General features: G+C 52.3%; 1 protein-coding gene across 6 annotated transcripts in view; it reads left to right on the forward strand.

The window, feature by feature from the left end:
- Positions 1–322: 322 nt before the first annotated feature.
- Positions 323–14,354, forward strand: part of KCNT1 (potassium sodium-activated channel subfamily T member 1) — a 101,740-nt gene continuing 87,708 nt past the window's right edge. For 5 of the 6 annotated variants that reach the window (XM_064171438.1, XM_064171443.1, XM_064171440.1 and 2 more), the window contains exon 1: positions 323–713. In XM_064171438.1, the coding sequence (XP_064027508.1) occupies positions 568–713 (146 nt within the window). In that variant the 5' untranslated portion in view covers positions 323–567. Of the gene's footprint in view, positions 714–3,207; positions 3,212–14,354 lie in introns of those variants that run through there. The other variant, XM_064171448.1, reaches the window with a different exon arrangement.

A 14,354-nucleotide genomic window follows, 5' to 3' on the forward strand; every position in this document is an offset into this window, starting at 1 on the left:
CACGGTACCGGGCCCGCAGTGGGGTCACGGCCCGGCGCACACAGCCTGGGGGCCCGCGGGGTCCCGAGGCCGGTGAGAGGGGCGGCTGGAGGTGCTTGCGGGGCCGCCAGGGGGCGCCGTGGGGGGGCAGGTGGCGGCGGCAGCAGCAGCGCGAGCGCGGTGTCGGGTCCCGCCCCGCCGCTCCGCACGCGGGCCTGGGTGGGCAGCAGGCGAGCGGGGCCGTCGGTAGGCGGCGGGCAAGACCCCCTCCCCCCTCCCCTCTCTCCTCCCACTCCCCCTCCGGTTCATCACTCCCCGCCCCTCAACTTTCCGGCACCTGTTGCTGCCCGCACGCTGCCGGGCTTCCCCGCGGCGGCCGCCTAGTTCCCGGCATGCGGAGCACTCGGGCGGCCCGCGGGCTGCTGCGGCGGCGGCGGGGCACGCCGTGATGGGCGGCCGGGAAGCGAGAACGGGACGGCGGCGGTGGCTGTGCCCGCGGCAGGCAGCCCCCGGCCGGCGGCTTCGGCAGCGCGGGCCGCCCATGCTCTGCTCCGCCTCGCCCCTCCGGGCACCCGCGCCGCTTCGCCGATGCCGTTCTCGGGAGAGGAGCGAAGCTTGCAAGGCATCTACAAGCCGGCGGGACCGGCGGAGGGCCGGCCGGGCGGCGGGGCGGCAGTCTGCACCGAGTGCTACACCAACCGCTCCTTCGTCTACGACGATGGCAGCGCCCACAGGTACCGGGCGGCGAGACGGAGGGTGTCTGGGTGCGGGGAGGTGGCCCCGGGGTTGCCCGTGCCGCTGTCGTGATGCGCCGCGGGGCTGGGGGACGGCAGAGCCGAGGGCAGCCCCTTCTCGGTCCGCTGGCCGCGTCCGGAGGGGCCGGGACCCCGCGGGGACAACCGGGCTGGGCTGTGTGGGTCAGGCGGTGATTTGGAGGAGCCCTGAAGGCCCCCCAAAGCAAAAAGGCAACGTTCCCATAGGTGCGTAGCAGTCCATGAGCCGGCTTTGGGCTGGTTGTGTGCCAAACTTAGGGCGTCCGGTGTGAAGGAGGGGCTGAAGTGAAGAGCTGCTTGAAGGGGATCACAGACACCCAATGCCACTGTCCTCCTGTGCCCAGGCAGCAGCAGCAGATGCGTCTCACGGAAGGGACAAGCCTTGTGCTGAAGTATCCCAGCTTCTTCTGCCGATTGCTTTGTATTATTGGTACATTCCTAGCGTGGCTCTTCTGACTGTCACACTCATCAGACGTCAGCTGGAGCGAGCAAATGAAGTGTGTCTATCAATTCATTCTTGGCAGATAAGGACCTTGGCTGTCTTTGTGCCCTGAACTGGTCAACTGAGGTGTTCTGTGTTGGCATTGGCTTGCTATGATTTAGGGAAACCATCTTTTAGTCCTAAAGCCTGGATGGAAAGAGAAGGAACATTCTATTTGGCAAACTCATTGAGTGCCTTGCCACTCACCTTGAATAGTGGTTCTTGGGGTGAAGTCCCTCATCATTTCCCTTACTGTCCTCTCTGTCTGAGGCACCCAGTCTGGCCAAGGCATTGTGTTGCCTCAGGAGCCGGGGCTACCTAGTTTGTGAGAACACCCTACAGCTGCCCTGAGCTGATCAGGGAAGGCTGTGGAGCCACAGGGCCTTCACCAAACCCCATTGCCTCGTTTTGCAGCTGTGCTCGGTGTGTTTGCAGAAATGACATCCTTCAGAAGGTTCTCGAACCTGTCTGTGAAACCAGGCCCGAGGGGGAAGCTTGTGGTGGGTTTGGGCTGCAACACTGTGGGAAAATGATGAGGTGCTCAGCTTCCCCAGCAGTTATTCCTTCTTTGTATTTACACTGCAGTGCCTCTCGGGGTCATTTATCCTCATCTAATGTGCAACAACAAAATGCTTGTCCAGAGGTCTTCCCCTCTGTCTCTTTCAATCTCAGTAGAAGGGATTTGTTTTCTAATTATTATTACACAGCTTAATGTGTTCCTAACCCCCTCTGGCTCCAGAGAGGTTGAAATGCCATTGCTTTTTGTGGCTCATCTTGCCTTTGTGTTCATCCCCTTTGCTGCCCTTCCAGAGGTACTGAACAAGCCAGTTGGAGCCCTCAGGACTAGTGAACTTTTCCAGTGCTTGTTCAGCTGAAGAAGCAGAAAAATGATTGTTGTAAAATGGCTAAAGAGGACTGTGCACCATCTCCTGCATTACCAGACCTCAGGAGCTCACTCAGGAGCCTCCTCATGTGCCTTCTGCAGCTCAAACTTGTGATGCACATCCCCTTTCAGTGGGGGATCATTCATGTGTAACAACCTGCTGTTACTCAGCTGCCAAGAGTTAGTTCCTCACCTTTCATGGGTTTTACCTCTCTTCATGTGGAGAGCCATGAAGGCAGCACCCTGCCTGTGTCTGATGTGGGCTTTGTGTGTGATGGGTGTGCAGTTCCTCGGGCAGGGACTAGGGCTTGGGATTCCTACACAGGCTCCTTGGCTTGTCTGCACTCCATGCTCCCAGGTACTTGTAGCTGTAGGCGTGATGGCAGCCAAGCAGACCTGTCACCAGAGGTGTGTGTGAAGGATGTGGAGCCCAGCATGTGTCTGAGCAGCAAAGATGTGGAGCGTGGTCAGTGTACCTTCTGCCAGGGGCTCAGGGGGACTTCAGTTGTGCTGGCCCCACTGAAACCAATGGAAGCCTCTGTTATCTCCTTGCTTTGCAAACCTAGCTCTGGATGAAGAGCTGTTGAGCAGAAATCCCAGCCTCTCAGTTGCCTGGGTGTGGAGGGGTCTGTGTGCTTTCCCTGGCCCTCTTTGTAAGGTGGCAGTGGTCCTGGAAGTGCCCTCCAGTCAGAAAGCAAGGAGTTAACTGTAAAAAACACTTGAAAGTATGTTTGGAGAGCAAATACACATTTCTGGCCCCCAGAGGGTACAAATAACCTAAATTTTACTTTCCTACCTCATGGGAAATCTGGTGACTGTTTGTGTAAGGAGCTAGCCTGTCATTTAGGGGAATAGAGGATTTCCTCTGCCCAGCCGCTCCGCTTCCTCTGCCTTGCCCATGTAAGGGCACTCCGAGGAACAGTGATGGATGAGCAGCCATATGGAAGGGCTCACACAAAAATAACCTGCACAAGTGAAGGGGCCTGTGGGAGAGGCAGGGACGTGCGAGAGGAGACTTGGGTTTGCCATCCACCACCTCCTGCCACCATGGCTTCTTTGAGAAGAAAAAGGTGACCGAAGGCAACATGCACGAAGGTACCTGGAGAGGCTGTGCAGGAGGATCACAGCTTTTTATTAGACGTATGTGGCTGTTCTTGTGTCTGCTTTTAATGGCTCTCCCAGGACATGTGTCTGTCTGCTAGCTTAGTGCTGCTGGGTTTAAGTGGAGCAAACAGCAGATGTTCTGTGCCGAGCCGGGTGGGTTCGGGTACCTTGACATGGATTTGGGAGCAGTACATGGAGGGAAGGTAGGTCCCAGCTGGAGCAGCTGCTCCACTGCAGCTTGCTTGAGAAGCTGAGGTTGGGGGCAGGAGAACAGCAACCAAAGACACCTGGGAGCACAGGTGGCACAGCAGATCTGAGCAACCTTGTGCAATGCCAGCTAGGGAGGGCTTGGCTTGATTTGGGCTGTGCTGTGGTGGGATCTGTGCTCAGTCCCACCCAACTGGGCAGCCAGGTGGTACCTTCTGGCCCTAGAAATCACAGCAAGATCTGGGGCAGTGACAACAAATACCTTTAAAATACCTATAGGCACCTTCTGCTGCTCTGGTGAAAACCTCTGAGTCCAAAGGTGTTTGGCTGCTGTCCTTGCTGAACTCGAAGTGAGTGGGGGGTTACCAGGGCTGTGTCTCTGCGGGAGAGCTTGGGAAAGTTGATCTGGATCCTTGAGGAATATGAATACAGAAAAAGGAAAAAAAAGCATGGATTAACTCTGAGTCTTGCTCAGTGTGAGCACTCTCATCCAGACTCGGGCTGGCTCTCCCACGGCTTCTCCTGGCACACTTCAGATGGACCAAATGGGCTGTCTGAGTTTAGCACCAGGATGGTCCCTGCAGATGAGTGCCTGTTGTTGTCTCTTTAGTGTTCCATTTGCTGGAAATTAATGGGAAGATGCTTCTTTGGCAGAGCTTGCACTGAACCAGACTCTGTAGATAATTAATAAGCAGTTCCTCCAGGCAAGATCAGACATTTATCAGCTTCTAAAAAGTCAGCCCTGGTGGATTGAAACAACTTTTGCTCTGGCTGCCTCTGGGGATCCTGGCCTCACTGTTTCAAGAGAAATTGCAATAGGAGCCACAGGACTACAGGGCCAAACACCTTCTATTTTTCAGAGATAAGGATTTCTGCTCTTGTTTTCCTCAGCTGATTAGGAAAGGGAAACATGCAGCTCTGGCATGAGCCTTGACAAGGTTGTTAGCAGATTGTGCTGTGAAAACTGCTGCAGGAGAGTGTCCACCAGCACACCTGGGTCAGTGGGAAGAGGTTTTTGGGACCCTCCCTGCTTTTCAGTTTACCAGTTGACCCCTACCATGCTGAATGTCCTCCTTAGGAAGTGATGTTGGGTTCTGGCATGGCTGCGTCACCCTTTGCTAGAGAACAACAAAGTAGGTCATTGCCTGTGCTCAAGGCTCTTTCTGCTCTGCAAAAATATTTACAGCATCTATTTGAATCCTCCCAGTTCTCCATCAGTGACTTTTTCCTGACCTCCACGCCTGGTTCCCAAGTGCTGTATGCAATTTGTTTTGGAGCCTGTTAGTGTTTCTCTTGCACCCATGCCAAACTGTGCTGAAGTGTGGAACATCTCATTCATCCTTCTAATGAATAAACCCAGGCCAGGAGCCATCCTGGAGCTGAGCACAGGTGCCTCTGGCCTGCTGTCCTCTGACAGTGCAGCCCCTTCCCTGGGCTGTGTCGCTGCAGCCTGTTGGGTTGGGATCCTGAGCTGTAGGTTGTACATTGTGATTGTGCTTCGAAGACCTGTCTGGATGCTTCCCCTCAGATTTCCCTGGTTCCTCTTGAACCCAGTGGTACTTTCTGCCTGTGTGAGAGGATGTGACTCCTCTCAGGCAGCTGCTCTTTGTGCTTTTCCTTTGAGCCTGCTGCCCTCTGATTTCCCTGGGCTCCTGCAGCTCTTGTGATGTGCTCGCTCCCTGGTCGCCTGCTCTCGTTTCACCTGCCTTTCATCATGCCTCTTTCCAGGCTAAAAACTCCTCCTGATCTGTTTAGTGTCTCCTTCAACAAAACATTTTATAGCCCTGTAGTTATCCCTGTTGCCCTTTTATGTGCCAGATCATTTCTGAAGAAGGGAAACCAGAACTGTATGTAGCTCCATGGTGGCTTCAGCTGAGCCTCTCCTGACACTTCGGGTTTTGACCACCACTGACAGTCAGCTGTTGGCTTTCATCTGCTGTGACTTTAACCCTTTTCTGAGTGCTAATTTGCACATCTGGATTTGTTGGCATTTATTGATGCTCATTTTTGGTTGACGTTTTTTAGCTCTGGATCAGTCAGTGCTGCAAGATCCTCCTGCATCTGTTCACAGTCAGGTTTAATTTGGTCATACTTGAGAACCTGGCATCATCAGCATCACTTCTGAATCCGTGGAGTAGCAGAGAGCCTTGTGGGATCCCTTGGGAGATGTTTGCTTCAGTGTTCACCTTTTGTTTGTCTCTTGTCTTCTAACCCAGGAGACATCCTCCCCTTCATCCTATTGCATCCTGGGCTGGCAGGAGACGAGCTTGCCTCTTGGGTTTTTTTCCTGTGAGTCTTTGTATCCTAGAACAGTGTGAAAAGACTTTTCCTCCTCCCACGCCTTGCTATTATTTTCTGCTTTCAATAGAAGGGAGTGTTGTGCAGTGGTCTGGAGTGAGGAGAAGTTTCTTCTCTGTGCCTCATCCCTAGCTGCTCACAGCAGTTTGGAGCTGTGCAGAAGGGATGATTTTCCCAGCAGATCATTAAGAACAATTAGCACTTTCCTGATCTTGCAGCCGTTGTTTTTATGACATGAACCTGAAAAAATGTGGCCACTGGCAGATTTGGTGGAGGGTGGAACAGCTTGGAGTAAGGAGGAGTAAGACACTGCCAGGCTCATGTGCAGTGGGGTAAGCAGGTACCCTCCTGTGAATGATGGTTCTGGAGGGCAGTCAGCTCTGCCGTGAGAGCATCTTCTTGCTCATCCTGGTGAGAGATGGGAACAGATAGCATTGTACTGCCTGTAGTTGGTCTTCTACTGAGATGAGGGTTTGGCTGGTTCCCAACGTGGAGAGAGCAACATTGGTCCCAGGCAAGCTCCATTCCGAAGGGAACCCCCAGGGGCCAAAAAAAAAGTGGATTGGGCAACAGCAGGAGGGCAAGGTACTTTGAAGTATCACTTTAGCTCAAGGTGAGCTTTTCTGTCCTCTAGGCTGGAGGCAGGAGGTCTGCTGCTGCCTGCAGAAGGGTGCCCTGGCAGGAGTGAGACTGTCGTGGAGCTTTAGAATTTGTGGGGACTACAAAGATTCCTCCTGGGGGAATTCTGACTGGCCAAGAGTCACTGGGATTTCTGGTCTTCCTCATGGTGCCAGCTGTGGGAGTGGGGACCCATGGGATAACTGAGGGGTCAGTCTGAGTGCTAAGTGGAGCTGCGCTGGGATTAGACACCTGATGTCTGTGGGCAGAGGAGAGGCTGAGGTGTAGAGACCTGCTGTAGTGTGGAGAGGAATCACATTCCCCTTCTTCAGCAGGGCGTAGTGGAGAGCTGGCTGTTGTCTCCCAGAGCAGAGCTGGAGGCTGTGACGAGTCAATTGCTCTCTTTTTAGTTTAATAATCTCTTTAGATTTAAGACTTTTCACGGTTGCTTGGCATGAATCATGAGCCTGGCGTTGTCCCTGTGTGCAACAGCACCCTGTCATTGAAGGCTGGGTGATTTCCCAGGGCAGCCTGCTGTGCACAGCCTCTGAAATCCCCAGCAGGACTGATGGTGCCTTGCAGTGAAGGATCACTGCTCACTCCTCGAATCCCCTCTTTCTGGTCCTGTGCCGATGGCTCTCCCAGGCAGATGGTGTGCTCTGGTCCCTGGTGCTTGGCACAGCAGCGATCCATGGGTGACAGACACTGCTCACAAACCTAAAAACCTGGAGAATTCAGTGGCAGCTGGAAGCTGCTGGGCTTGGGAACTGGAGTTCAGGCTGGTTCCCTGCACTAGTCACTGCAGACACTTTCTTCAGCTTTTTCTCTTGATACTGCCAAGCAGAGATGAGGAGATAAGTGCCTCATCCTTCCAGAAGGCTCTCTGAGAGAGGCTGAAGCCTGTTTGCTGCCAGAGTTGGGGGATGAGTTTTGAATTGCAGTGATGGCTCCAATGCACTCTTGCAAAATGACAGGGCTTGAGGTGGCTCTGGGTGGCCCTTATTGCACACTGTGCTCCTTATCTTCCTCTCCACCTGCCCATATCTGCCGTGTCCAGCCTGTTCTTTGCCCCAGATGGTTGCAACTGTCTTGTAAACCTCTGCAAAAGGGAAGGATGGGACATGCAGTGGCACAATTAAAATAGCAAGGGTTAAACTGGAGGCTTGGTTCTTGTATGGAAAGAGCTCCTAAGGCTGCAGATGTCCCTTCTGTCACCATCCCACCACAGCACATACCTGTGCCTCTGGCAGAGGAACAGGGAGCAGGAGTGCAGGGACTGGATGGTCAGGAAGGCCTTGGAATGAAGGCAACGTGCTGCAGAATGAGGGACATGTCAAAAAATGAAACCTGGCCACGTGCTGCCCCTTTGACTTCACCAATGAGGCAGCCCCAGCCCAGGCTTGAGGAGCGGGAGCTGGTCCTCTCAGCCAGAACTAACCAAGAGCTCCTTCCCCCTTTAGCCCAGTGTTCCCGAGGCTTTGCAGCCACCAGGGACATCAGCACGACCTGTTTAACTTCTGTTCTGCTGGAGACCTCTCAGCACTGCCTTGCAGGCTGCTCTTGAGGAAGGGTCTGTGTGCAGCTTGCTCTTCCCAACTCCTTCACCCTTGGCAGGGCCACCAGTGGATATTGCCAGCAGCCATCCAGCTGCTGGGGCTTGGGTTGGCCAGGACATGCCCACCTGTGCCACCTGCCTGCTCCACGTGCTGGCAGGGATCAAAGAAGAGTGAAAAGGCTTCTCAGCAGGGCTTTGCTTTCCGTGAGCTTTACCTTGTTGTGCAAAGTGTGTGTGTGCATCAGGCCAGAAGGGAACAGGAAGACGTGAGGCTGAATTGCTAATACCAGGCTGTCTAATAAGAAAAATGGCTCTGGACCTGGAAGGTGCAATTTTGACTTCTATCTTCTAGAAAACAGCAGTGCCAGCAGGGGGGAAGGCTTGTGGAGCTTTGCACTGACTCATGCTTCCTGTTCCTTTTCAATGAGAAATACACAACATGCTAATTTTTGAGTGAGGCCCTGTGGTGCTAAATTGCCTCTGCTTGTCGAAAGCAAAGCGATGGATGGGTGGATTTGTCACAGGGCTCAGTGCTTCTGTGGAAGGTTGGAGCAATAGCAGCCCCTGATGTGGGCAGTTTGATCATCTGTGGAAGTGGATGTAAAAGTTTCATCTGGAAGATGGAGTCCTCAAAAGACTCCACGGTATGCCAGGCTGGAAGGGACCCCAATGATTATCTGGTCCCACCTTTCTAGGTGATAGTATAGCTGGGATCATAGAATCGTAGAGTCAACCAGGTTGGGAGAGACCTCCAAGCTCATTCAGTCCAACCAGCACCCAGCCCTGGTCAGTCAACCAGACCATGGCACTAAGTGCCCCAGCCAGCCTTGGCTTCAACACCTCCAGGGATGGTGACTTCACCACCTCCCTGGGCAGCCCATTCCAATGCCAATCACTCTCTCTGCCAACAACTTCCTTCTAACATCCAGTCTAGAGCTCCCCTGGCACAACTTGAGGCTGTGTCCCCTTGTTCTGTTGCTGGTTGCCTGGCAGCAGAGCCCAACCCCACCTGGCTACAACTTCACTTCAGGTAGTTGTAGACAGCAATGAGGTCACTGCTGAGCCTCCTCTTATGGGCCAGCACCCTGTCAGGCTGAATCTTTAAACAGTCCAAGGTAGGGCAATCCTCTGCTTCCCTTGGGAGAGGATTCCAATGTCTGACTGTTCTCATGGTGAAAAGAATTCTTATCAAGTCTAACTGGAATCTCCTCAGGAGTAACTCATACCCATTACCCCTTGCCTTTTCCATGTTGCTCCTTGTAAAAAGGGAGATTACAATCTTCTTAGTAGCCACCTTTTACATCCTGATGCTTATGGATGTGAAGCTGGCCTGGGTTAACACAGCCCACTCATAAGCTTCCATCTGTCCCTACACAGATTGGGGGAGGAAGTAACACACAACACACCCCTCCTCTGAGTTAAGTTGGAGATTGTGCTCTAGCACACAATTACTTTGGCCTATTTGCAGGTCAAAATCTGAACTTCAAGCCCCATGACACTTTCATTTTGAAGGTGGCATGATGGCAACATGGCATTGAGTATCAGCTCAACCCATGACAGATGCTCAAGGATGTGGTTTAGCAGTGGACTTGATGGTGTTGATCATATAGAATCAGCCAGGGTTGGAAGGGACCACAAGGATCACCTACTTCCAACCCCCCTGACATGGGTAGGGACATCCTACTCTACCCTAGATCAGGCTGGCCAGAGCCTCATCCAGCCTGGCCTTAAACACCTCCAGGGATGGGGCCTCAACCACCATTCCAGCCTCTCACCACTTCCTCCTCACGTCCAGGCTGAATCTCCCCACCTCCAGCTTTGCTCCATTCCCCCTAGTCCTGTCACTCCCTGATAGCCTAAAAAGTCCCTCCCTAGCTTTTTTGGAGGCCCGCTTCAGATCCTGGAAGGCCACAATCAGGTCACCTCAGAGCCTCCTCTTCTCCAGACTGAACAGTTCCAGCTCTTTCAGTCTGTCCTCATAGCAGAGCTGCTGCAGCCCTCTGAGCATCCTTGTGGCCCTTCTCTGGACATGCTTCAGCATCTCCACATCCCTCTTGTAAGAGGTGCTCCAGAACTGGATGCAGTACTCTAGGTGGGGTCTCACCAGAGCAGAGTAGAGAGGGAGAATCACCTCCTTTGCCCTGCTGGCCACACTGTGTTTGGCCTCAATGATCTTTCCCAACCTAACCATTTCTACAACTCATGTATTTTGTGTGTGTTCTGCAGCTGTTCTCCCCAAACATGCCTTGGGTCAAAGCTGCTCAGGGTATCTGGAAATAATTACTGGGACGCTGTGGTGGGCCCATTCCCATCCCCTGGAGCACTTGAAACTCTTGGAATCAGAAACTATTAAACCCACAACCATTGTGCAAGTGACAAGAAGCTGAGATCACAATTAACTGAAATGGAAAGCTTGCGGACACAGAAGTGTTAGTGAAGTAGAGAAAATGACCCTATTAAAGGAAATAGACCTCTCATCTTTCCCTGCTTCCCTTCTCCTGCACCAATTTCAGAGCATTAGTGCCTGGGGCTTTAGTGCTGGGCTGTTTAGCTCTTTTCCATACATTACCAGGGATTAACTTTGTGAGTTCATCATTCCTGTCCCCCTGGTTTGCTGTGCAGATGTGGCAGGGACAGGTTCTGCTGATGCAGCTGGCAGCGTTTGTGCTTCTTGATTGTCTTTAAGGTTGGAAGTCCTTCTGATTGCAACACTTTGTTGCTTGGTTGTGGGACTTGTGCTGAGAAAATGGAAGAGCTGTTTTTAGTGTTGTGCTTTTTGGGGAAAGAACCCTGCCAGGTAGCCTGGGTGGGTATTTGTTCCCAGTGTGGCCCCACTCAGGCCACATCTGGGTGCAGGAGATCCTCCTGTGTCTCTGGATGCATCATCTTTGGTTCCAGGACTGCTGATCTCTACAGATGATGTCCATGAGTCACTATATCACCTCTGGGAAGGGAGAGGAGGTGGTGGGATAAGAATCTTGGGCTCTCCTTCCAAGACACTGATATGTAAGCAGCAGTGATGTTGGCTGATGCTCACAGGGAGATGAGAACACACATTGCTGAGGCAGTGGCAGGGAAAGCAGCTCTGAAATGAGCACCCCAACTCCTCCTCCTCCACAGGGACATCCTAACAGGGAAATCCTGCCACGAAGGCTGCCGAGGTGTGCTTGGTGTCTGGGGAAGGGTGGTGCTGAGCCGGGGTGTGAAGCGTGCCCATCGTGGGACATATCCTGTGTGTGTTTGGCCACTCCTGCACAGATCTGCCACCTTCCTCCCCGTGGTCTCTGCCCTCCTTTTGGTTGGGCTGTGCAGTGCTGCCGTGCCAGCTCGCTGCCCTTCGGTGCCAAGAGCACGGTGCCAACGCCCACAGCAATGGCTTGTCCTTGGCACAGGAGGGGGTACTGCTTCCAGCCTGGCTCTGGAGACCGAGCACGCATCTCCCCACGCACTGCGGCCATTAGGAGACCCCACGGGGATGTCACTCAGAAGCAAAAAACAAAAAGAGAAGGGGGAACAGCTGTAACCCGGTAACCATAAGAGCTGTGGGAGGAGAAGCAAACAGAAGATGATTGTGTGTGCTTTAATAAATATAGAAAAAGAAAAGGCAGAATTTCCTGGGCAGCTTTGCTCAGCTGAGATGCTCGCAGAGCCTTGCAGTGCCTGCGTTTCCATCTTCATGCAGGGACCAGAGATGCAGGGCCAAAGATGCAGGGCCAGACCCAGCCATAGCTGGCAGGAAGGAGAGGACATTGCATGGTCCTTGCTGCCCTGGGGCAGCCTAGCTCCGGGTGAGAATTGTCCCACCCTTTGAGGGCAATCTGGACACCATTGCCCTGTGATGGGTCTGGGCCAGGCAAGATCAGCTGAAGGCTCCCACCTCATCAGTGCCCATTTGCTGTCCAAAAGGCTGGGTTCAGCCCAGCCATGGGGGTGACCAGGCTGGCTTTGACTGTCTAAGAACAGATTGTGCTGCAGCCCCATGACCTTGCCAACAGCATAGAGAGAGGTCAGACCCTGTGTGTGACGCGTGCTCCAGCATTGCACTCGGCCAGGGGTTGTCTTTCCCTCCCTCATAGGGATGACAGGAAGCACAGCAGCAGCTGGCTGTGGTGTTGCAGTACATACTGGGCACTGAAGCTTGAAGAAAAGTGCCTTTGCCTGAGGAGGGGATGTTGAGATTGGCTGTAGGCTACTGATTTTCCTGACTACACTTACAGACCGCCTGCACAACCTCCTGGGCAAAGGATGGAGATGGGACAGACAGCTGCTGGCAGGAACTTGGCTCCTTTTACAGCACAGAGCACTTGGAGAGGAGGGATTTAGACTGTAGGTTCTGTGAGAATTTGTCCAAATGTCAGTTCAGAGTTTCTTCTGTTTGCACAGCCCAGCTCCTAGGAGGGGATGAAGAGTGTTCTGAGAGGGTCTTTTGGTGGGTTTTGGTTCCTACAGAGCAGGAGGTGCCACTGAGAGTTCTGGCAGATGCAAGTACCAGGATGTAGGATTGTGAGATCTGTTGATGACACTCAGTAATTTGGGATTGATTCATGATGATAAGCAGGAGGATGCTCAGTGGTTTCTGTGGTGTGTAGCATGCAAGGAAGCAGAAGAGGAACTTGGGTTGTGTCCTTCCTCTTCTTTGGCATATAAAGTTAAAAATCATGACAAAAATCTTAAACCACTTTGCAACAAGATCCCAGGCTGAGGAGTTTCCTCAGAGGCAAAGCTGCCTCTTGGGTGCCCAAGGAGCCTCTGATGAGCTCTGCAGGGCAAATGTGTTGCAGAGCCCAGAGCCAGGCAGATGTGTGGGCTGTCACTGGTCTTCAGCCTGGATTTCCAGTCTCAAGGAATGGTGCTCTCAGCAGTAGTTTTCCCATGTGCCCTGGATGGAAATGCAGCAAGAGAATAACAGGATTGTAAACATAGAATGGCAGGGGTTAGAAGGGACCTCTAGAGATTGAGTCCAGCCCTCTGCCAAAGCAGGATCTCCTAGGGCAGGCCACACATGGAAACATCCAGGCAGGTTTTGAATGTCTTCAGAGAAGGTGGGTGATAGGTTGGATTGGATGATCTTGGAGGTCTCTTCCAACCTGGCTGAGTCTGTGATTCTATGAAGGTGACTCCACAACCTCTCTGGGCAGCCTGCTCCAGTGCTCCAGCAGCCTCACAGAGAGGTTTTCCTTGATGTTGAGGTAGAACTTCCTGTGTTCCAGTTGGTACTTATTGCCCCTCATCCTAACACAAGGCACCACTGAATAGGACTGGCTCCAGCCTCTTGACATGCACTCTTCATATAAGATACTCTCTGTTCTTTTCTCCAGACCAAACAGTCCTGAGTCTTTCAGCCTTTCCTCATATAACAGATGTTGCAGTCCCCTAATCATCCTTGTAGCCTCTGTTGGACTCTCTCTAGTATTTCCCTGCCTCCTTTGAACTGGGGAGCTCAGAAATGGACACAGAGGAAGCTTGTTGAAGAAATCCAAGGTTGATGCATCCCTTAAGTCCTGCTAGAGCATGCTCCTAGAGTCAGCTGCATTGGCTGAGCTGGGATGGTGAAGGTGCTTAGCTGCAGTTTAATGGCCGGAGAGATCAACGGAGAGATCTGATGTGGTTCAGACTCAGCTTGATCCTAGTTCCCGTGTTCCCAAGAGGCTGAGCAGTAGGATGTCCCCCTCCTGGCATGCTGATGGCTGCTGGGGAGCTGGCCAAGCTGGGGGAGAGACGGTGTCGTAGCAAGAAAGTGGAAGAGTGTTGAGGTTTCCATATGCTGATTGCAGCATGCAGTTTTAGTGGTACATGGTTCTGGAGGAAGGAAGGAAAAGGAAGATAAAAATAAAGCTGCAGTCCTGTATTTAGCTGTAAACCACTCTGGGCTATATAATCTTTTCCCAGTAGTATTTGAAGGCTATGCAATAAACAGGCTTGTTCATGATTTTTTCATTTGGTACCACTACTGCTTTGAAGGAGTAGCTGAGTTGCTGTGGCGTTTTTATAGCTCAGAATCCTGATGTTTGGGCGGAGAAGAGGGTTGCAAATCCTCTGTGCCAGTGTCAGGAGATCTGTGTGCAGTGCAGGAGCAGTTTTTTTCTAGGACTCTCAGCCTATCTTAAAGTCCCTGGGTAACTGGTGAGGACAGCTCTATCAAAGAGATTCATTACTTGTCTTGCTGAACTTTTTTGTCTCACTGAGCTGTTTGTCTTCCTGCCTTTCTCTTAAAGACCAGGTTTTGAATCAATTCATCCAGAATTAAAGATTTGGCACATATGTTTAAATTCTGAATGACTTCATAGGCAAGAATAAGAGATAATATATTCAAAATGTAGCTGCTACTGCAGCGGGAGAAGAAACTCAGATGCAAATACAAAGCAGGAACTCTGTTTCCACAGATACTGCTTTAATTGGATTTTACTACCATGCCTTAACACTCATAAAGGACAGTGGTAAATACTTGCTTTGTTT

The sequence above is a fragment of the Pogoniulus pusillus genome, chromosome 35, assembly GCF_015220805.1.
Source record: "Pogoniulus pusillus isolate bPogPus1 chromosome 35, bPogPus1.pri, whole genome shotgun sequence".
Taxonomy (NCBI): Eukaryota; Metazoa; Chordata; class Aves; order Piciformes; family Lybiidae; genus Pogoniulus; species Pogoniulus pusillus.